Consider the following 27,632-nt stretch of genomic DNA (forward strand, 5'->3'; position numbering starts at 1 on the left):
GAACTAATGACTCCTTTGAACCGATTAATTTTAATGAATGGTTAAAACAACTGATCTTTCCAACAGAGAACTCAGGAGACATCTGAATCGGTGTATAACTAATCAGTAACACTTTACAATAAGGTTCTATTTATTACATAAATGACATAAAAAGTACAGTTTGCTTACTCAAGCAAGCTTTAAAATAAATAAAACCACTTGTTTTTTTGAAAAGCATATGACTACATTTTTCCACACAGTGCTATCAAGAATCGATAAGAGAATCGTTAAAGAATCGGATCGATAATCAGAATCGTCAGTGGCATTAGCCTATTATTGATAAAATCTTATCAATTCCCATCCCTATGTGAAGACAGTAAAATTATAATCAAACATTAAAGAACATACATGTTTTTTTAATAGTTTTTTTGAGAGTTAAAAGATTAAAACATTTTGCTAACATGAGGTCTTGTCACTGTCAGTCTTTTTACATCAGTGCAAAACTAGGGTATGCAGATTAAGACCACTATTCATCAGCATGCATTGATTTAATCCCGGTATATTTTCCTGCTTTTTTGTCCTTAGCCAATCACATGCCTGATTAATATTGATTCTGTAATAAAAAAATCGGTTTTAAAATCGTTTGGAAAAAAAAAAATCGCAATACCTAGGTGAATCGATTTTTTTTTTCTCCCAGCCCTAATGAATTCCTACCTGGCAATGGGGACGTGCAAGGTGCAGTAGTCTTCTTTAAACAGTCGAGTCAAGTCACCTTTATTTATATAGCGCTTTTTACAATACAGATTGTATCAAAGCAGCTTCACAGTGATAACATGAAAATAATACAACAAAGTTTGTTTCTAGAAGAAAATTGCATCATCGTTCACCTTAAGTAAGGCAGATCAAGAATATTGTTGAATATTAAATATCCCTGACTAAGCAAGCCAAAGCCAAGGCAACCGTGGCAAGGAACCAAATCTCCATCACAGACAGAATGGAGAAAAAAACCTTGGGAGAAACCAGGCTCAGTCAGGGCCAGTTCTCCTCTGGCCAAAGAGTGAAGTCAGATTGGATCAGAATATTTATCCAGTTCCATCTGGTTGGAAGTTGGAGTCATCACGCCAGTATGGAGACGAGTTTGTTGAGGATCAGTGCCGATGGCTGTCGTGTCGATGAGGCCTTCACAAGGCTGATGAGGCTGGCACTTCAGGGATGCATTGTGGATGGGTGCATGCGCAGGTCCACCATCTGATCTGCATCCGGCCCGGATCCGGCTGACTTCAGTAAACCTCGGAATAAGCAGAAAGACTAACATTAGTGTAGATGCCATTCTTCTTATGATGTAACGAGAACATCCGTGTCATGGGAAGTGTCCCCGGTTCCGACTGACCTAATCTATGTAGCCTAATAATCATTTGTGATTTGAATAATAGAAATGTATAATGTTCTATATGAATGCCAAGTAAAAGAGATGTGTTTTTTAGTCTAGATTTAAACTGACAGAGTGTGTCTGCTTACCGGACAATGTTAGGAAGTCTGTTCCAAAGTTTAGGTGCTAAATAGGAGAAGGATCTACCGCCAGCAGTCGATTTTGATATTCTAGGTATTATCAACTGGCCAGAATTTAGAGAATTTTGAAACAGTCAAAAACATTGCATGGTTTGAGGTTGATTCTGTGCTGTAGCAAATATTTAGTCATATTGCTAATACAGCCTGCATTGCATGTTATTAGCTCGTCACGTGTTACATTGTACTTAATCATCATTAAACCTTTCGAAATGAATCCACAACTTTTGACTTTCTCTTCGCCATGCTGGTCAACAAGAAAATATCTTACACAAATCGTAAATGAGTAGCAGTGAGTGAGTTAGTTAATTGGTTGCGCTCCTGTAAGCGGTGGGGAACTTAATGGATGTTCATGAGGTGAGATGTTGCTATTAACCCTCTGGGGTCTAAGGTGTTTTTGGGGTCCTTGAGATGTTCTGACATGCCCTGACATTTTTGCTTTTTTCAGTTGCTTATAAACATATTAATGGCAAAGGTGTAAATTCACTCTATATAGCACAAACAGGGCTACCATCATATGTGAGCACCATGCATGTACATGTTTGTATTTTTGAGAGAATAATGTTTATGCATGGTTATTGAAAAAACTAAAAACTAAAGTTTCTGAAATAAGGCCATAAAACACATTCTAAATATGTGTCAATAAGATGGATGTCATCGCCTAGAGTTTTTTCTTCAAAATGATGTGAAAATTATCCTGCCTAATCATTCACATAACACAATGCATTGATTTAAATTTTGCAAAACACTTTCTGTCTGGAAAGGCAATATCATGCCTTATTTAGTGGTTCGCACCTGGAGATAATGGGGCCCACATACTTAATGAGCCATTCATTCAGGTGTGTCACAAGAAAGAATGCAAGAGCAACAGTTGGAAGCATCTCGTGTTTTTTTTATATTTACACAAATTGTGCTTGCAAATTGGCCTATAATATCAAAAGGAAAACATGTCTAGTAATTGTGCAGTTAATTCTCATACTGTATTTTCAGTTTTGGAATATTTATCCTCTCCCCAAATTTGTCACTAATAAAACACAATAAAAAAATATTTTAAAGAAAAGGCTTATATTTACCTTTTATTAGTTTGTTTACATCTACCTTGTATTTTTTTATTTTATTAAAAAGGTTACAATTACAACAACAATTCAAGTGTAATCTTTCTTTGTAAAAACTAAAGTATACATTTTATCATACATATTTCAAAGTTAAGGATTCATTACTTGAATATAGCCTAGGCTACATTGGAATAAACACTATAACATATTATTTGATTATTTTTGACAAAACATACTATATTTAACATATGAGCAAAAATTGGCAAACAAAAGCTTATTTGAGGTGGCAGATATTTTACAGTAAAAATGTATAATCTATCCAAAACTAATCAATGAAATGTTGTCTTTCATATGTCTGTAACATAGTAACTTTCGTTTTTATTATAAGAAATATAAATGTTAATTTGCAGTTTAATACGTTGCTTATACAAATACATTTTATTTCAACATATTTCACTCGATTTTTACTCAGTAGCCTATAGCAATACAGTTTGCTAAAAGCGAAACATTCACAGACAGAAACGATTCAAATTTAAACCGTCTTTTGCCAGTTGTGGTAAACAGCGGCATCTCTGCCGTTCATTCATTCATTCATGCACAGATACGCGTCGCACTTGAGAATGAAAAAAAAAACACTACATTATTCCATAGCCTCGGATCTGTTGCTCCTCGTACTTCTGAGGTAAATTTTCCATTATAGTATTATTCCTCACAGCGCTGCGAGACTGTGTAAACAAGTACAATGATCTGATGTGTTTTCTCGAGCTGATGTGGGCGTTCACAGTTTGCGTGGATTGCCTCAGCCATTTGCGTTTGAATAGCGCGCGCTCTCCGTGGGCGGGGTCACATTACATCTGAATGAGCTCTAATTAGCTCGACTGGAATCGCTCTCTTTTAATGCAGATTTCACAAGATGAGAATATTTGTTTTTTATATAAATTACTTCATTTAAAAGAAGAGAATTCAAGCTTCATGCCTGTGTGTCTGTATGTCTGTTTGACTGAGTATTCGCTGAGTTATGGTTCATTTTCGGACGCGTTTCAGAATGGACTACACTGACAGAGAGAAGGCAGAACTCGCATCATGTTTATTTTTCTTTATTTGGCGAAAAGCACAACACTTTGTTTTTATTGTGAGTATACACAAAAATAATACACACTTAACAGGATCGATTGATGTATAACACAAGCATATAAGATAAAAAGTAATATTTTATTTTATTTATTTGTTTTCACTGATAAGGAAAAAAACGAGCCTATCGCGCCGGCGCGATAGCCGACCTCAGGGGGTTAAAGGATACGCTCACAGCTTTTTTCGGAACCGAAACTTCGAAATTTCGTTTGGTTCCGGTATTTATGTGGTAAAAAAAACCCACATAATCGGTTCTGCATAAGAACCGTGTGAGGGGCCGAGAAGCCAAGAACAAGGAACACAAGCTTTGCACAAAATTTTTTATTTTAACTTTATTTGAACCCAAGAAAAAAATTTTACTTTACAAACTCATACATTTCTTACAACAAAAATAAAATAAACAAACAGAAAATTAGATCAAAACCAGTTAGACAAAAACAAACCAAACGAACTAAAGCTGACCTGCTCAAATGAACAAAGCATATAAAGGAAAGGATGGGCCCATTACAAATTAAGAGGGAAAACAATTCAACTTTACATTCATCATACAACCTTAAGAAAATCAAATCAAACAGAGGTATATAGTAAATAAAGATAAGGAAAGCAAAATGTAGTCAAATATCATAAATAAATCACTAATTAAATCAATTAATAAAGACATTAATGTTTCTTCTTCCCCCGGGCAATTCCCAGCAAATGGTATGTCCGGGCGGAACCAATAATGCTTAAGTTCTGTTCCTGCCCGGACTCTAATCCTCATCACGCCAGGATGCGGCTGCAGCGGACCATGTCTGAAGTTCATCACGGTAAACTTAAACTCAAAATAGAAACAAATATAAGTAACATATACAACGTAGCTAATTTGTGTGCACTTCAAATCAGTAACAATGTATATAAAAATGTAAACGTATGAAAACCTAACAATAAATAATTAATTATATATATAAAGTTTAAATAAAGATTATTCTTAAATACATGTCCTTCGTGTAAATGTGTGTGTGTGTGTGTGTGTGTGTGTGTGTGTTGATACATGCACATTACCGCTCTTGTGCGGCCACCACTCGGGCCGTCACAAACCAGTTCTCGGTTCCCAACCCTATGTGTGTGTTTTACATTTTTACAAGATATAATACAAGTCTTAGATTAAACCGATTGTTAAAAAACCTCAACTTGATCCTACAGGATTAGTCAATTACATGCCCGATCTCGAATCTACCTTTTCTGTCAAAGATACTAGAAAAGGCAGTATCCTCACAGCTATGTTCCTTTTTAGAAAGAAATGGTATCTGCAAGGATTTCCAGTCAGGATTTAGACCGTACCATAGTACTGAGACAGCTCTCATTAGTCTCACAAATTATTTGCTCTTATCTTCCGATCATTATGGAGGGATTATTGGGTCAGATTTAAAACTAAAAGTCTAAAACTAAAAGTCTTAAACGAAAACTAAAAGTCTAAATTTGAAACTAAAAGTCTAAGTCGAAAATGTATTTGGTATTTAGGATTGGGCATTTGGTATTTAGGATAGGGCATTTTGTATTTAGGATTGGGCATTTGGTCATTTAGGATTTAGGATTGGGCATTTAGGGATTTAGGATTGGGAATTTGGTATTTAGGATTGGGCATTTAATCATTTAGCCATTTAGGATTTAGGATTGGGAATTTGGGGATTTAGGTTTGGGCATTTGAGGATTGAGGAGTGTATGCAAATAAGGAGGCGTGGCCCAAATACTGGAGGTTGGGTTTGAAATGGCTGGTGCGCAGAGGCACCTTATGGACAGCAGAGGGAGCTCCCAGTGAAAAAGAGCACTGTAATTAAACCAAACAGAGCAAGTGAGAAGGGCTGGAGCGAGGACTGTACTTTACAATGTGATAACTTCAACTTAATTACAGCGTTGTAACATTTATGTGGCCTCGCACACAAAGTCACCAGTGAAAGGAGTGCTATCGGTCTGACGACGAGAATAACTATTATTATTATTATTAATAGTGAGTGCGCGCGCGCGGCCGGGGCTCTCTCTCTCTCTCTGCTCGTTCTTGAATATATATGCCCTGTCAAGCGCGCCCTTGTTAAACTGACATGCAAATGATAAACTTTCACTCTATGATGGTTAAACTGTGCAATTAATCCGATAATGATAGGAACCACCAGTTTAAGCATAAGTTGTAATAGACAGCACACAGGTATAGTAATAAAGAAGCTGCTTTGTCTCTTGCCACGGCTTTCACAATATCACTGTGTACTGTTACAATAGATCTGCGCGCGCGCACTCACTATCAACAACCGTTGTCATTGTCAACAAGCGTCAACAAGCTTCACCGTAGTGGCCCGTACTTTTTGACAAGCGTCCTTGACAGGGTTGCAGCTCAAGTCGGCGGCGTTGTAAACGTACAGTTACTGTTTCCTAACCTTGTTTTTCTGATGCGTTGCATTAAAATATATATTTTTTTTACTTGGCTTGGTTGAATTCTAATGTAGAATGCGGTCTGTTATTTCTTGATAACAGACCGCTGCGAAGTATAACACACCGTTGCCATGAAAAACTGAGCGTTGCTATGGACGCGGAACGGACTATTTTCTTTAGCGGAAGCAATACAATCGTTTTTAAATCAATAAACTCCTTCTTAAATCAATATTTTGTGTCAAATTATTTATGTATTTTGTAGGTAGCCATGTAATAAGTGGGATAATGTATAGCGAGGCGGTTGTTATAGCGAATAACAACCCCGACGACAGGCTGATTCAAGTTCAGCCTGTCGGGGTTGTTATTCGCTATAACAACCGCCCCCTATACTGTACATTATCCCTTACATAAAGTACAGTCCTCGCTCCAGCCCTGCTCACTTGCTCTGTTTGGTTTCATTACAGTGCTCCTTAGCAATGGGAGCTTCCTCTGCTGTCCATAAGGTGCCTCTGCGCACCAGCCATTTCAAACCCAGCCTCCAGTATTTGGGCCACGCCTCCTTATTTGCATACACTCCTCAAACCTCAATCCTCAAATGCCCAATCCTAAATCCCCAAATTCCCAATCCTAAATCCTAAATGGCTAAATGATTAAATGCCCAATCCTAAATACCAAATTCCCAATCCTAAATCCCTAAATGCCCAATCCTAAATCCTAAATGACCAAATGCCCAATCCTAAATACAAAATGCCCTATCCTAAATATCAAATGCCCAATCCTAAATACCAAATTCATTTTCGACTTAGACTTTTAGTTTTCAACTTAGACTTTGTTTCAAATTTAGACATTTAGTTTTCATTTAAGACTTTTAGTTTTAGACTTTGTTTTAAATCTGACCCAATAATCCCTCCATAGATCATGGTTGTATCTCTCTATTAGTGTTACTTGATCTTAGTGCTGCATTTGATACTATTGACCACAACATTCTTTTAAATAGATTCGAAGATTATGTTGGCATTAGTGGAATTGCATTAACATGGTTTATATCATACTTATCTGACCGTTATCAGTTTGTAGCAGTAAATGAAGAGATGTCTTATCGATCACAAGTTCAAAATGTAGTACCACAAGGCTCAGTACTAGGACCGATGCTGTTCACTCTGTACATGCTACCCTTGGGAGGTATCATTAGGAAGCATGGCATTAGTTTTCACTGTTATGCTGATCATACTCGGCTCTATATTTCTTCACGCCCTGACGAAACATACAGTATGATTACTTGGGAAAACTGGATACGCGTTTGTACATATATCAAGTGATTATATATACTGTAGAGGGTGTAGAATTAGGATGCACTGTTTAGGAAAAGGGTACATTTGTCTGTTTCAGAGTGAATTTAGAGTGAGACACTACATTCCTTTTGAGTTATAAACCAACCAGTCTTATTGTGATGATTTGTCTTTTGTTACCCTGGTAACCAGGGGCCTGTTCTGCCCTTTTGGGGGGTTTTCGCTAGGGGCTTGCTGGATCATTAATAAAATATAATGAATAATTGTCCGTCTAATTGGTCAAGACACTACTTTGTTTATTATTTGTAATCTGAATTTGCATGACTTGGAACATGGAATTACACATGCTCTTCTAACCTTAATACTATGCTTTTACACAGAGGGAAGAGCAAGAGCCGCAGACCAAAAGGGAGAGTGAAGACAAGAGCATCACTATAAATATTGACATCCCTGATGTGCTCAAGAAGAAGCTGGAGGATGACTGTTACTATATCAACAAAAGAAAGAAGGTAATCATGTTACTCCTTAGGTAACATGTACATAAAAGAGCATGATTCAATGCAAACCAGAATAGGGCTGTGCGATATGGACCGAAAAAAACTATCACGATTTCTTTGATCAATTTTGCGATTTCGATTTGAATCACAATTTTGACACGCACAGACACGCTTTACATTCATAAATGCATTTAGTGTGAATTTAAAACATATTTCCAAAGGAAACCAATTAGAGCTTTATCAAAAAGCTGTAACATGTCTCTAAAACAGACATGAGACACGCTTCTGAGAGTCAGAGTGCTCTTCACTAACACGCTGTGCATATATTTATTTAATTAAAAATCGCAGCCTTTGCGATTTCATAATCGCACTAAGCCAAATCGCGATTTCGGTTCGATTTCGATTAATCGTGCAGCCCTTTACCAGAACTTGATTTAATGTCTCTAATTAATATGATTAAAATGGAAACACCACATCATCTCTCTTGGTCTACCAATAAGTTCAGATTTACTTTGGTTTCTTGACCTTAAAGCTTAACATTTTCAAAATTAGTCTCCTTTTAAGGGCATTGTCTAATGTTAACAAAAATTATTATTTAATTTTGTTTCATTGACAACAGCTGGTGAAGCTTCCATGCCTGATGAATGTAGTAAACATTCTGGAGTCCTATGTGAAACACTTCACCCTAAATGCAGCTTTCTCAGCTAATGAGCGCTATCGGCACCCTCAGAGCTCCACGCAGACCAATATGAGTCTACACTATATGCCACCTGAGAGGAAGTAAGTTGTAGCCATTTAAAAAAAAAAATTATTTGTTATATACATAATGGTACACTCGTCATCCATCCAGGCTTCGGCTCCCTGCTTTTGGCCTGAGACAATGGGATAGATTCCAGATTTCCCACAATCCTACATATGACAAGTGATTTACAGGGTTTGTTCAGAGTTTTGAAAATGCTTGATTTAAACTGTTATGTTTTCAGGGTTTGAAATGTGCTGGAATTTTGAATATAGAATCCAATGTTGTTAAAAAAAACAAACAAAAAAACAACCTTTTTATTAAAAAACAAATCATGAATCATTTCATATTGTGTGCATTGCTTTATTGCCGCACAAGTAAAACTTGAAAGTGCTGGAGAAATGCTTAAATTTCACTCTGTAGGTACTAGGGCTGTGCAATATAGAAAAAAAAATTATCATGATATAATGTTTCATATCGTTCGGTATCGATAATTATTGACATTTTTATAACCTTTTTTTTTTTTTTAAAGAAGAAAAGTTTGAATTTAAAACACTTTTTTTTATCCACATTATTAAGGCAAACAACAAATTATATTAGTTTTAGCAATCAAAAACAAATAATAAAATGTATACAAAAATATCTTCTTTATGTCTTATATTAAGATAAAATAAGTGTTAAAGAAACTCGAACTAAAAAGTGTAAAAGTGTAAACGTTGAACAATCAAGGCAAACTTTGAGGTAGATCAACATGTAATAAGCAGGGGTGTAACGGTTCACAAAATTCACAGTTCGATTCAATACGACATAGCGGTGTCACGGTTTGGTACGTTTTCGATACAACAAAAAGAAAGAAATGCCAGAGAAATTTCCTTGATTTTTAAAAATATATATTGATACTTTGCACGTGACGTCAGTTGTACTGGCTGGCGGGCAAGAACGTCATTCTCTAGCAACGAAAACCAGTAAACTAATCAAGGATCTTGGCAGGACGTTGCCAGTTTTAATATACAAAATTTGGTGTTTTGAGGTGTACACGACATGCCAGATAGTTGTTGTGCGATTGGATGCACTAACCGCGTTTGTTGCCCGCCAGATATCACGTGACTGCAAAGTATCAATATTTATTAAAAGAACAATTCTTTTTAAATAAGTGTGAGTTTTCCTATATCTTGAAACTTTTAGTTTTATAAAAGGCCAGCAGGACACAAAGAGCACATGGTGAGAGTTGCGAGGGACTTCGTCTGTGTTGAATGAAGTCACTGAACTGCTGAGGTTGTCCTTGATGCTGGAGTGAGCACATGTCCTGGATGCTTCGAAGCCTCCTGCCCTGGGCCTGTTGAGGCCACGCCTCAACCGTTTTCTTCTTGGTTGGATTTAAGAAAGGCAGTCTGACTCGGCCTGCAGAGGCCTGCAGGGCCCAGTGGGGGGAAAGCCCCCCCCCCCCCCCACAGGATTCACTTGGAGCTGCAGTTTAGGTCCGAGGACAAGAGCTAAGAGGGCCGGATCTTGTGGTCAGTGACTTTTAAAGCGTGAAGATGGCACACCCATTTGGAGGTGCAAGAGCCAATAAGAAGTGTCTTCCTTTGGAGGGAAAATGTATTTTTTATGACCTTTGTTCAAGCATGCTCATTTGCAATGTGTACTTTCATTGGGTGCTTAAGAAAATAATCTTCAAGATTCTTATAATTCTAATGCGTCACAAAGGTAGCAAAATGTAATGTAAATTAACAAATTGGGGACGCAGATTGGAGTTTATAGAGACCAAATACGCCACACATCTGATTTTGGTAAACCATAGTATGCAACAAAGTCTGAAAATCATGAGGTGGGAAAATTAGATACATGTCTACACATTTCTCAAGAGGTTATACATAGAATACATATGATTAATAGGGTTTATCTCTCCTTCTCAGCGAGAATTAAGTGAGAGTCCCGTTTTGGTTGTATAATCAAATATATATCAAAGTATATACATAATAGTACACAAGCCAGTAAATCATTCACAAAATGTTCTGGAATGTATGTTAATTTCATGTTAGTCAGTTCATTGCTAAATGAATGCAGGAGAGTTTGTTCTAGTATTGCAGCAGAGGCTCTGTCCACATTGCTAAAAGTCATAAAACTCCTTATCTGATCGTTGCCGGGGTAACTGAGATCTTCTTGGCCTGTTTGGGGGCTGGGACACAGATTCCCCGAGTGAGTTCTAAATATCAGTTGTTAAACTATAACAAATATTCATGTCTGACTTGTCTCAGTCGTTACAGGTAATACTACATTAAATCTATGGTGAATGTTGCTGATCTGTGGACTTAAAGCTTAAAACTATAGTTCATTCATGGCACAATGTTTCTCCTGGTTTCCACATCAGTACTGTTTGATCCGTTAATAACAGAGAAATTTGAATGCTGCTCACTAGATCTCGCAGCGATGTTATTAATTCAGTGGCGAATTCAAATTATTTCTTAACTGGATGTCTTTGTGCTGTGTAGTAACAGTGTCGCTTGATCAAGATCGGCTCGCGCTGCATTTACATTGGTCCAAACTTAAAAGCGGTCTGTGAAGCACAAAATCAGTAGTGCGGTTTCGTTCCACTTTCATTATGTCTGCCTATTGATGTTGGGCAACCGAACCAAAAGCCTCGTACCGAACGATTCAATACCAATACGTGTATCGTTACACCCCTAGGACGATACAAACCTCTAAAGCTGTAAGAGATATTGGGATGTCAAAGCGGTGACTCAACTGAACACGAGAGCAACGCAACCTGGCTGTTTAGATATTATTGGTTGTTTCCTTGTCAATGGTAGCACGCTGATTTATCAAAAACATCTGATAGGCACAGTAGGTGTCGGTATTGCACCTTAACGCTGGTTGCCACGTCATGTAACACAAGCAGACACACACAGCAATCAGCTGCTACTGCCGCATTAAAGTATGTCATCGGATATGACAGACGAGACACTCTACCCGCACTTCAAGAAACTTTGCTCGCCAGTGTGGAAATTTTTTTGGTTTCTGTGAAAATTACTTGTTAATCAGCCCAGTCTGCAGAAAAGGGGGCAAAGCCTTCCTTATCCTTCAGATTTGGCCACTCTACATAGAGTAAGTTGTCATTATTTTGCTAGTCTTTAACCTGTTAACTGTTGATGCCTTTCTGTTTTATTATATTAACATCCCTCTGGGATTTTAGTTCAAAAGTGTGCATTTCGGATAAAAACACATGGATTATCGTGTTTACTTCAAATATCTTTAGAGAGCCGTATTATTCTATTTTTACCCAAAATAGGATGATGTGAGCATTATGGAGGGCTAAAGTCTCACATGTAAACAAGTGTACCGATTCATATTAGAACTGCACCAACATTATATATTTAGGGCCCAAGCCCTGAAAGGGCGGAGGCCCTATTGTTTTCGTAAGGATTATTTTTTTTATTTATTATTTTTTTTTTATTCATTATTTTTTTTGGTGCCTTTTTGCCACTTTTGGGGCCCTTAACATGCTCAAAAACTCTTGAAACTTTGCACACAGGTCAGAACCCGCGGCCATCAGGGCCGGACTGAAGCTGGTACCCGGGCGTGGCAGGGGGGCTCGACAGCGCCCCCTGGAATGGGGTCCGAAATCTTGGTCCATATATCAAACACGCTTGCATGTAATAATATGAAACTCAGTACACATATAGATCTCATCGGGCAACAACTTTCGTGCTCTAAGTTTTACAAAAGCCCAACAGGAAGTCGGTTATTATACGTTGTTTGGAAAACGCATACAATGGAATGTGAAATACTCCTCCTAGGGAATTCATCCGATCGCCGCCAAACTCGGTGTGAATGAAGTCAAGACATTGAGGATGAATTCTTGCGAACAGATTTTTGATATCTCGAACGGTTTGGCCGTGGCGAGGAAACGAATTTATGGCGAATAATGGGACACAGGAAGTGTGTTATAACTTCTGCATACATTATCTGATCTTGCTGAAACTTCAGCAGTGTATTCGTTGTAAGAGGCCGATCACATGGATGTGACCTTTGTGAGTCAAAGTTATAGCGCCACCAACTGGCAACAGGAAGTGTGTCACTTTCAAAATGCTTTGAAATCACTTTCTTATTTTTACCCGATTTGCTAAAACTTTGTGTATAATGTAGACACACGGCAGATGTAGACCTGTGAAAGGATTATTGATATCTTAGATACTGTTGCCGTGGCAACGCATCAAACTTTAATATTCTTTTCGGATGCTTTTGAGACTCTTCACATGCTTGAAACTCGACAGACACATCACATTTATTATACAGTAGACATGTGCAAAGTTTCAGAAACGGGCGTGGTGGAATGGCTCAGTAGCGCCACCTTTAGTCAAAAATGGGGGCTTAGTTTTTCATAGAATCACAAAACTTGGTAGGTATATTGTTCTCATCAAGCAGGACACCTTTCTAATTTACAGTCATAACCTCAGACCCACAGGAAGTCAGATATTTTGGTTTGAATGTGGATTTTCTGGAGAATTTTCTCTCTCTCTCTGTGTGTCTGTGTGTGTGTGTGTGGGGGGGGATTTGTCTATTCCATTTAATCTTTGTTTTTCAAGGTTTCAGGGGCTTTTGGGGCCCTTAACGTGCTCAAAAACTCTTGAAACTTTCCACACAGGTCAGAACCCACGGTCATCAGAGCCGGGCTGAAGCTGGTACCCGGGCGTGGCAGGGGGGCTCAACAGCGCCCCCTTGGACACGGTCTGAAAACTTGGTCCATATATCAAACACGCTTGCATGAATTAATATGAAACTCGGTACACATATAGATCTCATTGGGCCGAACAACTTCCGCACTCTAAGTTATTAGCTCCGCCCAACAGGAAGTCGGCTATTATGGGTTGTTTGAAAAACGCATTCTGTGGAATTTAATGTACTCATCCTAGAGAATTCATCCAATCGCCTCCAAACTCGGTCAGCATGAAGTCAAGACATTGAGGATGATAAATTCCGGACGGATTTTTGATATCTTGAAAGGTTTGGCCGTGGCGAGGAAACAATGGCGAGAAAAGAGAAACACGAAGTAATATAACTTCTGCATACGTTAACTGATCTTGATGAAACTTCAGCAGTGTGTTCGTGGTAAGAGGCCGATCAGATGGATGTAACTATTGTGAGTCAAAGTTATAGCGCCACCAACTGGCATATATATATATATATATATGTGACCCGATCTGGCGAAATGAGTCGGAAGTCGCAACGTTCCATTTTAAGATATGGGCCGATTATGTGGAAAAACAATGAAATAATAGATTTTTTTAAAAAAAATTTTTTTGCTAAAATCCAAAGAACAGACATTCAAAAATAATCTCCTAAAGTTTCGTAGTCCAGATAATTGAGTAAAGGTATTTAAATGACTATTAAAGTTTACAAAGTTTTACTAAATTCGCTGAAAATGAATATTGCTTTTCTCAACTCCTCTCGACACCTCTGAGCATTTCCCGGGAATCCCCTCAAACGTCTCTGCTCTCCAAATGGAGTTTCACGTTGTATAGAACCAATCAAAGAGCTTAGAAATGTACACAAACGCTGATCATTTGTCAATGGGAAGCCCCGTTTCGACTGACCGGCACGCGATTGGTCCAGCCATCCTCCTGTCAGACCCGTAGCGCTATGTGTAAACAAGCTAGCAGATCTCCTCAGAAAGATTAAATATTATTAATTTGAGAAATGTCGCTGTCAAAAGAGAGCAAAGTCGCCAAAAGCGTTGAAATAACTAGAGGCTTCTAACCTAAGCTCTGCTGCTGGTCATCAAGAGTGGCTAAGGCTAGTCAGTGATTGTTTTGGATCTGGAGACGTGTCATCCTCTGATGACAGCGACAGCAGTGACAGCCCTGTGGTATTTATTGTGTATGGATGTGAGTGAGTGCAATTATTCTGTGAGTGTATTTATCTGCAAGGAGAATCCATTACAATGTGTTTGATTTATTTTAACCCAATATTTAACTGTTGGTATCTCCGTTATGAATGTGTTAAACTATTATTGTCAACTAGCCTACACAAAGATATGATTGCATAGGCTAACATTATTTTGTTCTCTGTTTCCTTGTCTATCTGCCTCTCTCACTCTCTCTCTCTCTCTCTCTCTCTCTCACACACACACACACACAGACACACACACACAAACACACACACACACACACACACACACACACACACACACACACACACACACACACACACACACACACACACACACACACACACACACACCCTATCTCAAGGAAAACTGTAGCACCTCTGTTCAATCTTTCTGATTTTAGTAAATGTTTGTAAAAGTGCCTTTTAAATTATGTATTAAAATAAAAACTTTAAAATAATTTGAGCTTCAGCCTGGTTTAATAGCATATATTAATGTCTTTGGTCAAATTAAGCTGTACAATAAATAGTTTACCCCTTTAAATGCAATGGATTTTGAAAGATATCAACAAAAAACGGGCAAAAAACTTTAAAAGCGATTTTCTCAGGTTTTCACTTGTAAAAAGAGGACAGACGACCATAATTCAAATGTGTATATCTTTACAACCATTCAAGGTATGACTTTGACTTGGATATCATTTGAAAGCTTATGGTCTCCTCTTTCCATTAATACCAAAATCTCAATTTTGAAATTTGGGTCACTGTGACTCATTTTGCTGGATCAGGTCACATATATATATATATATATATATATATATATATAAATATAGCTGCGAGCAGCGATGGAGGGCCCAAGCCGGTGACACCGCCACCCCGGTGGCTTTAGTGTAACTAAAGGCACCAGGGTGGCGGTGCCACCGGCTTGGGCCCGCAATCGCTGCTCGCAGCTATATTTTTAAATTAAAATTAAAAACGTATCTCTTCTCTGTAGCCTGTAACTTGTGATGTCCCTTGTTGTCTGTTGTTGTTTTGTTTTATTTTTAGGGGCCAAGCACCAATGGTGCGGAGGCACCTATTGTATCCGTTCCCGTTCTTATTATTAGGGGCCAAGCACCGAAGGTGCGGAGGCACCTATTGTTTCTGTTCCGTTTCTTATTATTAGGGGCCAAGCACCTATTGTGTTTGTTCCGGTTCTTATTAGGGGCCAAGCACCGAAGGTGCGTAGGCACCTATTGTATCTGTTCCCGTTCCTATTTTTATTATTAGGGGCCAAGCACCGAAGGTGCGTAGCCACCTATTGTTTTCGATCGCGTTCTTATTATTATTAGGGGCCAAGCACCGAAGGTGCGTAGGCACCTATTGTTTTCGTTGCCGTTCTTATTATTAGGGGCCAAGCACCGAAGGTGCGTAGGCACCTATTGTTTTCGTTCTCGTTCTTCTTATTATTATTATTAGGGGCCAAGCACCGAAGGTGCGTAGGCACCTATTGTTTTCGTTCCCGTTCTTCTTATTATTATTAGGGGCCAAGCACCGAAGGTGCGTAGGCACCTATTGTATCTGTTCCCGTTCCTATTATTAGGGGCCAAGCACCGAAGGTGCGGAGGCACCTATTGTATCTGTTCCGTTTCTTATTATTATTAGGGGCCAAGCACCGAAGGTGCGGAGGCACCTATTGTTTTTGTTCGCGTTCTTATTATTATTATTATTATTATTATTAGGGCCCGAGCACCGATGGTGTGAGGACCCTCTTGGAATTGCTCTGTTTATTAGGGCCCAAGCCCTGAAAGGGCGAAGGCCCTATTGTTTTCGGTAGGATTATTTATTATTAGGGCCCAAGCCCTGAGAGGGAGAAGGCCCTGTTGTTTTCGGTAGGATTATTTATTATTATTATTATTATTAGGGCCCAAGCCCTGAAAGGGCGAAGGCCCTATTGTTTTCCTAAGGATTATTATTATTATTAGGGCCCAAGCCCTGAAAGGGCGAAGGCCCTATTGTTTTCGGTAGGATTACTATTAGGGCCCTGAAAGGGCGAAGGCCCTATTGTTTTCGGTAGGATTATTAGGGCCCAAGCCCTGAAAGGGCGAAGGCCCTATTGTTTTCGTTAGGATTATTATTATTATTAGGGCCCAAGCCCTGAAAGGGCGAAGGCCCTATTGTTTTCGGTAGGATTATTATTAGGGCCCAAGCCCTGAAAGGGCGAAGGCCCTATTGTTGTTAGGATTATTTAGGGCCCAAGCCCTGAAAGGGCGAAGGCCCTATTGTTTTCGTAAGGATTATTGTTTATTTAGGGCCCAAGCCCTGAAAGGGCGAAGGCCCTATTGTTTTCGTTAGGATTATTTGTTATTATTAGGGCCCAAGCCCTGAAAGGGCAAAGGCCCTATTGTTTTCGGTAGGATTATTTATTATTATTATTAGGGCCCAAGCCCTGAAAGGGCAAAGACCCTATTGTTTTCGTTAGGATTATTTAGGGCCCAAGCCCTGAAAGGGCGAAGGCCCTATTGTTTTCGTTAGGATTATTAGGGCCCAAGCCCTGAAAGGGCGAAGGCCCTATTGTTTTCGGTAGGATTATTTATTATTATTATTATTATTATTATTATTATTATTTAGGGCCCAAGCCCTGAAAGGGCGAAGGCCCTATTGTTTTCGGTAGGATTATTTATTATTATTATTATTATTAGGGCCCGAGCACCGATGGTGTGAGGACCCTCTTGGAATTGCTCTGTTTATTATTATTAGGGCCCGAGCACCGATGGTGTGAGGACCCTCTTGGAATTGCTCTGTTTATTATTATTAGGGCCCGAGCACCGATGGTGTGAGGACCCTCTTGGAATTGCTCTGTTTATTAGGGCCCGAGCACCGATGGTGAGAGGACCCTATTGTTTTTGCTCCGTTTATTATTCTTCTTCTTCTTCTTCTCCAAAGTGAATCGCTTTTTAGAGGGCCTAAACATGCTCGAAAACTCATGAAACTTTGCACACGCTTCAGAAGTGGTGAAAATTTACGTGTGATATGGTTTTCAGAATTGGGGGGGGCAAATTCGGTAAATTATTGCCCCCACATTTTGCCCCGGCTCCTGGTTTCACGTACAGGTATGAAATTTGGTACATACATGTAATGACCCAATACCTACAGAAAAGTCTCTTGGAGCATAGCCCTAAACACAACAGGAAGTGAGCTATTTTGAACTTCCTCCTAGATTTTGGGCATTTTTCGGAATTTCCTGATGTTGTACTTTAACGAACTCCTCCTACAGATTTGATCTGATCCTCTTCAAATTTGGTGAGTGTAATCTTAAGGCCTTTGTGACGTTAAATTGCGAAGATCTAGAGTTTTCGTCGAAGGGTGTGCCCTCGGCGGCCTGACAAACGTTCACCCAATTTCGGCCTTCTGGTGATATATGCATGATCAGATAAGTTCAATATTAATGTTGAATGCAGTTCCGATGTTGCTAGGCAACCACAGACAGCCTGCAGTAACTCAGCCATACAATTTCCAATCTGTCCCAAACTTCACATGTTTGATAAGAGTCCTGTCCTGAACACATGACCATGCTCATATTTGGTTATAGCAATAGCGCCACCTGCTGGTAGCAGGAAGTGTGGCAAATACAAAACATGCTCGAAAAATCATGAAACTTTGCACACGCCTCAGAAGTGGTGAAAATTTACGTGTGATATGGTTTTCAGAATTGGGGGGGGGCAAATTCGGTAAATTATTGCCCCCACATTTTGCCCCGGCTCCTGGTTTCACGTACAGGTATGAAATTTGGTACATGCATGTATTGACCCAATACCTACAGAAAAGTCTCTTGGAGCATAGCCCTAAACACAACAGGAAGTGATCTATTTTGAACTTCCTCCTAGATTTTGGACATTTTTCGTAATTTCCTGATGTTGTACTTTAACGTACTCCTCCTACAGTTTTGATCTGATCCTCTTCAAATTTGGTGAGTGTAATCTTAAGGCATTTCCTAAAGGCGCCGGGTGGCGGTGGCAGGGGTGCGAGGGCCCTTTTCATCGCTGCTTGCAGCTTTAATTAGGGCCCGAGCACCGATGGTGAGAGGACCCTATTGTTTTTGCTCCGTTTATTATTCTTCTTCTTCTTCTTCTCCAAAGTGAATCGCTTTTTAGAGGGCCTAAACATGCTCGAAAACTCATGAAACTTTGCACACGCTTCAGAAGTGGTGAAAATTTACGTGTGATATGGTTTTCAGAATTGGGGGGGGCAAATTCGGTAAATTATTGCCCCCACATTTTGCCCCGGCTCCTGGTTTCATGTACAGGTATGAAATTTGGTACATACATGTAATGACCCAATACCTACAGAAAAGTCTCTTGGAGCATAGCCCTAAACACAACAGGAAGTGAGCTATTTTGAACTTCCTCCTAGATTTTGGGCATTTTTCGGAATTTCCTGATGTTGTACTTTAACGAACTCCTCCTACAGATTTGATTTGATCCTCTTCAAATTTGGTGAGTGTAATCTTAAGGCCTTTGTGACGTTAAATTGCGAAGATCTAGAGTTTTCGTCGAAGGGTGTGCCCTCGGCGGCCTGACAAACGTTCACCCAATTTCGGCCTTCTGGTGATATACATGATCAGATAAGTTCAATATTAATGTTGAATGCAGTTCCGATGTTGCTAGGCAACCACAGACAGCCTGCAGTAGCTCAGCCATACAATTTCCAATCTGTCCCAAACTTCACATGTTTGATAAGAGTCCTGTCCTGAACACATGACCATGCTCATATTTGGTTATAGCAATAGCGCCATCTGCTGGTAGCAGGAAGTGTGGCAAATACAAAACATGCTCGAAAAATCATGAAACTTTGCACACGCCTCAGAAGTGGTGAAAATTTACGTGTGATATGGTTTTCAGAATTGGGGGGGGCAAATTCGGTAAATTATTGCCCCCACATTTTGCCCCGGCTCCTGGTTTCACGTACAGGTATGAAATTTGGTACATGCATGTATTGACCCAATACCTACAGAAAAGTCTCTTGGAGCATAGCCCTAAACACAACAGGAAGTGATCTATTTTGAACTTCCTCCAAGATTTTGGACATTTTTCGTAATTTCCTGATGTTGTACTTTAACGTACTCCTCCTACAGTTTTGATCTGATCCTCTTCAAATTTGGTGAGTGTAATCTTAAGGCATTTCCTAAAGGCGCCGGGTGGCGGTGGCAGGGGTGCGAGGGCCCTTTTCATCGCTGCTTGCAGCTTTAATTATTAGGGCCCGAGCACCGATGGTGTGAGGACCCTCTTGGAATTGCTCTGTTTATTATTAGGGCCCGAGCACCGATGGTGTGAGGACCCTCTTGGAATTGCTCTGTTTATTATTATTATTATTATTCTTCTCCGCATTGAATTGCATTTTTGAGGGCCTAAACATGCGCGAAATCTCACGAAACTTTGCACACGCGTCAGAACTGGCGAAAATTTACATCTGATATAGGTTTCAGAATTGGACGGGGCAAAATGGCTCGATAGCGCCACCTATAAAAGTTCAACGGAGTGCGCCTCCTGCAACGTTCCACGTACGTGCACGAAATTCGGTACATACGTGTAATGACCTAATACCTACAAAAAAGTCTCTTGGAGCATAGCCCTAAACACAACAGGAAGTCAGCCATTTTGAACTTCCTCTCAGATTTTTGTGCAGTTTTTGCCATTTTCAGGCCTCGTACTTTAACGAACTCCTCCTACAGTTTTAATCTGATCATCTTCAAATTTGGTGAGTGTAATCTTAAGGCCTTTGCGACGTTAAATTGCGAAGATCTTGAGTTTTCGTCGAAGGGCGGGTCCTCGGCGGCCTTACAAATTTCGATGTTTCGCCATGAAACAGGAAGTTGCTGTAACTCAGGCATGGAATGTCCAATCTCCCCCAAACTTCACACGTTTGATAAGAGTTCTGTCCTGAACACATGGCCATGCTCATATTCAGTTATAGTCATAGCGCCACCTGCTGGCAACAGGAAGTGACATGTTTAACACTGTTATGGACTCCTAATAACATATAAAAAAGTGCCAGCAAGTGCGAAACATGCTAACAACATACTAGAAGCATGCTAAAACATGCTAGCAAACTCTTAGCTAAGTGCTAAAGCATGCTATTATTGCAATTAAATAGGAATTTGCTGTAACTCAGGCATGGAATGTCCAATCTGCCCCAAACTTCACACTTTTGATAAGCGTTCTGTCCTGAACACATCTACATGATAATATTCAGTTATAGTAATAGCGCCACCTACTGGCAACAGGAAGTGTCATGTTTAACACGTTGATGCCATTCTAGCAACATGTTAAAAATGCCATTGAGGTCTAAACATGCTAGAAACATGTTAAAACATGCTAGCAATACTTAGCTAAGTGCTAAAGCATGCTAATTCAATGAAACAGGATGTTGTTGTTACTCAAGAAGGCAATGTCCAATATGCGCCAAACTTCACACTTTTAATAAACGTTCTGTCCTGAACACATGACCATGCTCATATTCAGTTACAGTCATAGTGCCACCTGCTGGCAACAGGAAGTGACATGTTAAACACTGTTGTGGACATATAAAAACATATAAAAAAAGTGCCAGCAAGTGCTAAACATGCTAACAACATACTAGAAACATGCTAAAACATGCTAGCAAACACTTAGCTAAGTGCTAAAGCATGCTATTGCTGCAATTAAATAGGAATTTGCTGTAACACAGGCATGGAATGTCCAATCTGCCCCAAACTTCACACGTTTGATAAGAGTCATGGCCTGAACACATCTACATGAGAATATTCAGTTATAGTAATAGCGCCACCTGCTGTCAACAGGAAGTGACATGTTTAACACTGTTGTGGTCTCCTAATAACATATATAAAAGAGCCAGCAAGTGCTAAACAGGTTAGCAACATACTAGAAACATGCTAGCAAACACTTAGCTAAGTGATAAAGCATGCTATTACTGCAATTAAATAGGAATTTGCTGTAACTCAGGCATGGAACGTCCAATCTGCCCCAAACTTCACATGTTTGATAAGAATCATGGCCTGAACGCATGCCTATGCTCAAATTCAGTTATAGTAATAGCGCCACCTACTGGCAACAGGAAGTGACATGTTTAACACGTTGATGCCGTTCTAGCAACATGTTAAAAATGCCATTGAGTTCTAAACATGCTAGAAACATATTAAAACATGCTAGCAATACTTAGCTAAGTGCTAAAGCATGCTAATTCAATGAAACAGGACTTTGTTGTTACTCAAGAAGGCAATGTACAATCTACCCCAAACGTCACACGTTTGATAAGAGTTATCTCTTGAACACATGTCCATGCTCATATTTAGTTATAGTCATAGCGCCACCTGCTGGCAACAGGAAGTGACGTTTAACACTGTTCTTGACTCCTAATAACATATAAAAAAATGCCAGTAGGTGCTAAACATCCTACCAACATACTAGAGACATGCTAAAACATAATAGCAAACACTTAGCTAAGTGCTAAAGAATGATATTACTGCAATTAAATATGAATTTGCTGTAACTCAGGCATGGAATGTCCAATCTGCCCCAAACTTCACACTTTTGATAAGCGTTCTGTCCTGAACACATGACCATGCTTATATTCAGTTACAGTCATAGCGCCACCTGCTGGCAACAGGAAGTGACATGTTTAACACTGTTGTGGACTCCTAATAACATATAAAAAAGTGCCAGCAAGTGTTAAACATGCTAACAACATACTAGAAACATGCTAAAACATGCTAGCAAACTCTTAGCCAAGTGCTAAAGCATGCTATTATTGCAATTAAATAGGAATTTGCTGTAACTCAGGCATGGAATGTCCAATCTGCCCCAAACTTCACACGTTTGATAAGAGTCATGGCCTGAACACATCTACATGAGAATGTTCAGTTATAGTAATAGCGCCACCAACTGGCAACAGGAAGTGACATGTTTAACACGTTGATGCCGTTCTAGCAACATGTTAAAACATGCTAACAATGCTTAGCTAAGTTCTAAAGAATGCTAATTCAATGAAACATGACTTTGTTGTTACTCAAGAAGGCAATGTCCAATTTGCACCAAACTTCACATGTTTGATAAGAGTTCTGTCCTGAACACACATCCATGCTCATATTCAGTTATAGTCATAACGCCACCTACTGGCAACAGAAACTGACATGGTTAACACAGTAATGCAGTACTAACCACATAATTATTGTGTACTAAGCATGCTAGAAACAGACTGAACATGCTAGCAACACTTAGCTGAGTCATGAAGCATGCTATTATCACCATTATACAAAACATTTTGTAACTGACTTTGACATACTCTTACTATATATACCTCCTTAAATGTACATTTCCCAACCATGCTCTGCCTTCCTAAAGCCACCGAGTGTTGATGGCACGGGTGCGAGGGCCCTTTCATCGCTGCTTGCAGCTTTAATTAGGGCCCGAGCACCGATGGTGTGAGGACCCTCTTGGAATTGCTCTGTTTATTATTATTATTATTATTCTTCTCCGCATTGAATTGCATTTTTGAGGGCCTAAACATGCGCGAAAACTCACGAAACTTTGCACACGCGTCAGAACTGGCGAAAATTTACATCTGATATAGGTTTCAGAATTGGACGGGGCAAAATGGCTCGATAGCGCCACCTATAAAAGTTCAACGGAGTGCGCCTCCTGCAACGTTCCACGTACGTGCACGAAATTCGGTACATACGTGTAATGACCTAATACCTACAAAAAAGTCTCTTGGAGCATAGCCCTAAACACAACAGGAAGTCAGCCATTTTGAACTTCCTCTCAGATTTTTGTGCAGTTTTTGCCATTTTCAGGCCTCGTACTTTAACGAACTCCTCCTACAGTTTTAATCTGATCATCTTCAAATTTGGTGAGTGTAATCTTAAGGCCTTTGCGACGTTAAATTGCGAAGATCTTGAGTTTTCGTCGAAGGGCGGGTCCTCGGCGGCCTTACAAATTTCGATGTTTCGCCATGAAACAGGAAGTTGCTGTAACTCAGGCATGGAATGTCCAATCTCCCCCAAACTTCACACGTTTGATAAGAGTTCTGTCCTGAACACATGGCCATGCTCATATTCAGTTATAGTCATAGCGCCACCTGCTGGCAACAGGAAGTGACATGTTTAACACTGTTATGGACTCCTAATAACATATAAAAAAGTGCCAGCAAGTGCGAAACATGCTAACAACATACTAGAAGCATGCTAAAACATGCTAGCAAACTCTTAGCTAAGTGCTAAAGCATGCTATTATTGCAATTAAATAGGAATTTGCTGTAACTCAGGCATGGAATGTCCAATCTGCCCCAAACTTCACACTTTTGATAAGCGTTCTGTCCTGAACACATCTACATGATAATATTCAGTTATAGTAATAGCGCCACCTACTGGCAACAGGAAGTGTCATGTTTAACACGTTGATGCCATTCTAGCAACATGTTAAAAATGCCATTGAGGTCTAAACATGCTAGAAACATGTTAAAACATGCTAGCAATACTTAGCTAAGTGCTAAAGCATGCTAATTCAATGAAACAGGATGTTGTTGTTACTCAAGAAGGCAATGTCCAATATGCGCCAAACTTCACACTTTTAATAAACGTTCTGTCCTGAACACATGACCATGCTCATATTCAGTTACAGTCATAGTGCCACCTGCTGGCAACAGGAAGTGACATGTTAAACACTGTTGTGGACATATAAAAACATATAAAAAAAGTGCCAGCAAGTGCTAAACATGCTAACAACATACTAGAAACATGCTAAAACATGCTAGCAAACACTTAGCTAAGTGCTAAAGCATGCTATTGCTGCAATTAAATAGGAATTTGCTGTAACACAGGCATGGAATGTCCAATCTGCCCCAAACTTCACACGTTTGATAAGAGTCATGGCCTGAACACATCTACATGAGAATATTCAGTTATAGTAATAGCGCCACCTGCTGTCAACAGGAAGTGACATGTTTAACACTGTTGTGGTCTCCTAATAACATATATAAAAGAGCCAGCAAGTGCTAAACAGGTTAGCAACATACTAGAAACATGCTAGCAAACACTTAGCTAAGTGATAAAGCATGCTATTACTGCAATTAAATAGGAATTTGCTGTAACTCAGGCATGGAACGTCCAATCTGCCCCAAACTTCACATGTTTGATAAGAATCATGGCCTGAACGCATGCCTATGCTCAAATTCAGTTATAGTAATAGCGCCACCTACTGGCAACAGGAAGTGACATGTTTAACACGTTGATGCCGTTCTAGCAACATGTTAAAAATGCCATTGAGTTCTAAACATGCTAGAAACATATTAAAACATGCTAGCAATACTTAGCTAAGTGCTAAAGCATGCTAATTCAATGAAACAGGACTTTGTTGTTACTCAAGAAGGCAATGTACAATCTACCCCAAACGTCACACGTTTGATAAGAGTTATCTCTTGAACACATGTCCATGCTCATATTTAGTTATAGTCATAGCGCCACCTGCTGGCAACAGGAAGTGACGTTTAACACTGTTCTTGACTCCTAATAACATATAAAAAAATGCCAGTAGGTGCTAAACATCCTACCAACATACTAGAGACATGCTAAAACATAATAGCAAACACTTAGCTAAGTGCTAAAGAATGATATTACTGCAATTAAATATGAATTTGCTGTAACTCAGGCATGGAATGTCCAATCTGCCCCAAACTTCACACTTTTGATAAGCGTTCTGTCCTGAACACATGACCATGCTTATATTCAGTTACAGTCATAGCGCCACCTGCTGGCAACAGGAAGTGACATGTTTAACACTGTTGTGGACTCCTAATAACATATAAAAAAGTGCCAGCAAGTGTTAAACATGCTAACAACATACTAGAAACATGCTAAAACATGCTAGCAAACTCTTAGCCAAGTGCTAAAGCATGCTATTATTGCAATTAAATAGGAATTTGCTGTAACTCAGGCATGGAATGTCCAATCTGCCCCAAACTTCACACTTTTGATAAGAGTCATGGCCTGAACACATCTACATGAGAATGTTCAGTTATAGTAATAGCGCCACCAACTGGCAACAGGAAGTGACATGTTTAACACGTTGATGCCGTTCTAGCAACATGTTAAAACATGCTAACAATGCTTAGCTAAGTTCTAAAGAATGCTAATTCAATGAAACATGACTTTGTTGTTACTCAAGAAGGCAATGTCCAATTTGCACCAAACTTCACATGTTTGATAAGAGTTCTGTCCTGAACACACATCCATGCTCATATTCAGTTATAGTCATAACGCCACCTACTGGCAACAGAAACTGACATGGTTAACACAGTAATGCAGTACTAACCACATAATTATTGTGTACTAAGCATGCTAGAAACAGACTGAACATGCTAGCAACACTTAGCTGAGTCATGAAGCATGCTATTATCACCATTATACAAAACATTTTGTAACTGACTTTGACATACTCTTACTATATATACCTCCTTAAATGTACATTTCCCAACCATGCTCTGCCTTCCTAAAGCCACCGAGTGTTGATGGCACGGGTGCGAGGGCCCTTTCATCGCTGCTTGCAGCTTTAATTATTATTATTATTATTCTTCTCCGCATTGAATTGCATTTTTGAGGGCCTAAACATGCTCGAAAACTCACGAAACTTTGCACACGCGTCAGAACTGGCGAAAATTTACATCTGATATAGGTTTCAGAATTGGGCGGGGCAAAATGGCTCGATAGCGCCACCTATAAAAGTTCAACGGAGTGCGCCTCCCGCAACGTTCCACGTACGTGCACGAAATTCGGTACATACATGTAATGACCTAATACCTACAAAAAAGTCTCTTGGAGCATAGCCCTAAACACAACAGGAAGTCAGCCATTTTGAACTTCCTCTCAGATTTTTGTGCAGTTTTTGCCATTTTCAGGCCTCGTACTTTAACGAACTCCTCCTACAGTTTTAATCTGATCATCTTCAAATTTGGTGAGTGTAATCTTAAGGCCTTTGTGACGTTAAATTGCGAAGATCTTGAGTTTTCGTCAAAGGGCGGGTCCTCGGCGGCCTGACAAATTTCGATGTTTCGCCATGAAACAGGAAGTTGCTGTAACTCAGGCATGGAATGTCCAATCTGCCCCAAACTTCACACGTTTGATAAGAGTTCTGTCCTGAACACATGACCATGCTCATATTCAGTTACAGTCATAGCGCCACCTGCTGGCAACAGGAAGTGACGTTTAACACTGTTCTTGACTCCTAATAACATATAAAAAAATGCCAGTAGGTGCTAAACATCCTACCAACATACTAGAGACATGCTAAAACATGCTAGCAAACTCTTAGCTAAGTGCTAAAGCATGCTATTATTGCAATTAAATAGGAATTTGCTGTAACCCAGGCATGGAATGTCCAATCTGCCCCAAACTTCACACTTTTGATAAGAGTCATGGCCTGAATACATCTACATGAGAATGTTCATTTATAGTAATAGCGCCACCTACTGGCAACAGGAAGTGACATGTTTAACACGTTGATGCCGTTTTAGCAACATGTTAAAAATGCCATTGAGTTCTAAACATGCTAGAAACATGTTAAAACATGCTAACAATGCTTAGCTAAGTGCTAAAGAATGCTAATTCACTGAAACAGGATGTTGTTGTTACTCAAGAAGGCAATGTCCAATCTGCGCCAAACTTCACACTTTTGATAAGCGTTCTGTCCTGAACACATGACCATGCTCATATTCAGTTACAGTCATAGTGCCACCTGCTGGCAACAGGAAGTGACATGTTAAAAACTGTTGTGGACATATAAAAACATATAAAAAAAGTGCCAGCAAGTGCTAAACATGCTAACAACATACTAGAAACATGTTAAAACATGCTAGCAAACACTTAGCTAAGTGCTAAAGCATGCTATTGCTGCAATTAAATTGGAATTTGCTGTAACACAGGCATGGAATGTCCAATCTGCCCCAAACTTCACACGTTTGATAAGAGTCATGGCCTGAACACATCTACATGAGAATATTCAGTTATAGTAATAGCGCCACCTGCTGGCAACAGGAAGTGACATGTTTAACACGTTGATGC

At 39.5% G+C, this 27,632-nt stretch overlaps 1 protein-coding gene across 6 annotated transcripts in view; it reads left to right on the forward strand.

Moving 5' to 3' along the window:
* The window catches only part of LOC307154231 (MSL complex subunit 3-like), a 237,133-nt gene that overhangs the window by 92,419 nt on the left and 117,082 nt on the right, over nt 1-27,632 (forward strand). For 5 of the 6 annotated variants that reach the window (XM_079898996.1, XM_079898997.1, XM_079898998.1 and 2 more), the window contains exons 6-7: nt 7,804-7,932; nt 8,540-8,700. In XM_079898996.1, coding sequence (XP_079755122.1) covers nt 7,804-7,932; nt 8,540-8,700 — 290 coding nt within the window. Of the gene's footprint in view, nt 1-7,803; nt 7,933-8,539; nt 8,701-8,770; nt 8,992-27,632 lie in introns of those variants that run through there. The other variant, XM_079898999.1, reaches the window with a different exon arrangement.

Source organism: Squalius cephalus (genome assembly GCF_949319135.1).
Source record: "Squalius cephalus genome assembly, contig: scaffold_48, whole genome shotgun sequence".
Taxonomy (NCBI): domain Eukaryota; kingdom Metazoa; phylum Chordata; class Actinopteri; order Cypriniformes; family Leuciscidae; genus Squalius; species Squalius cephalus.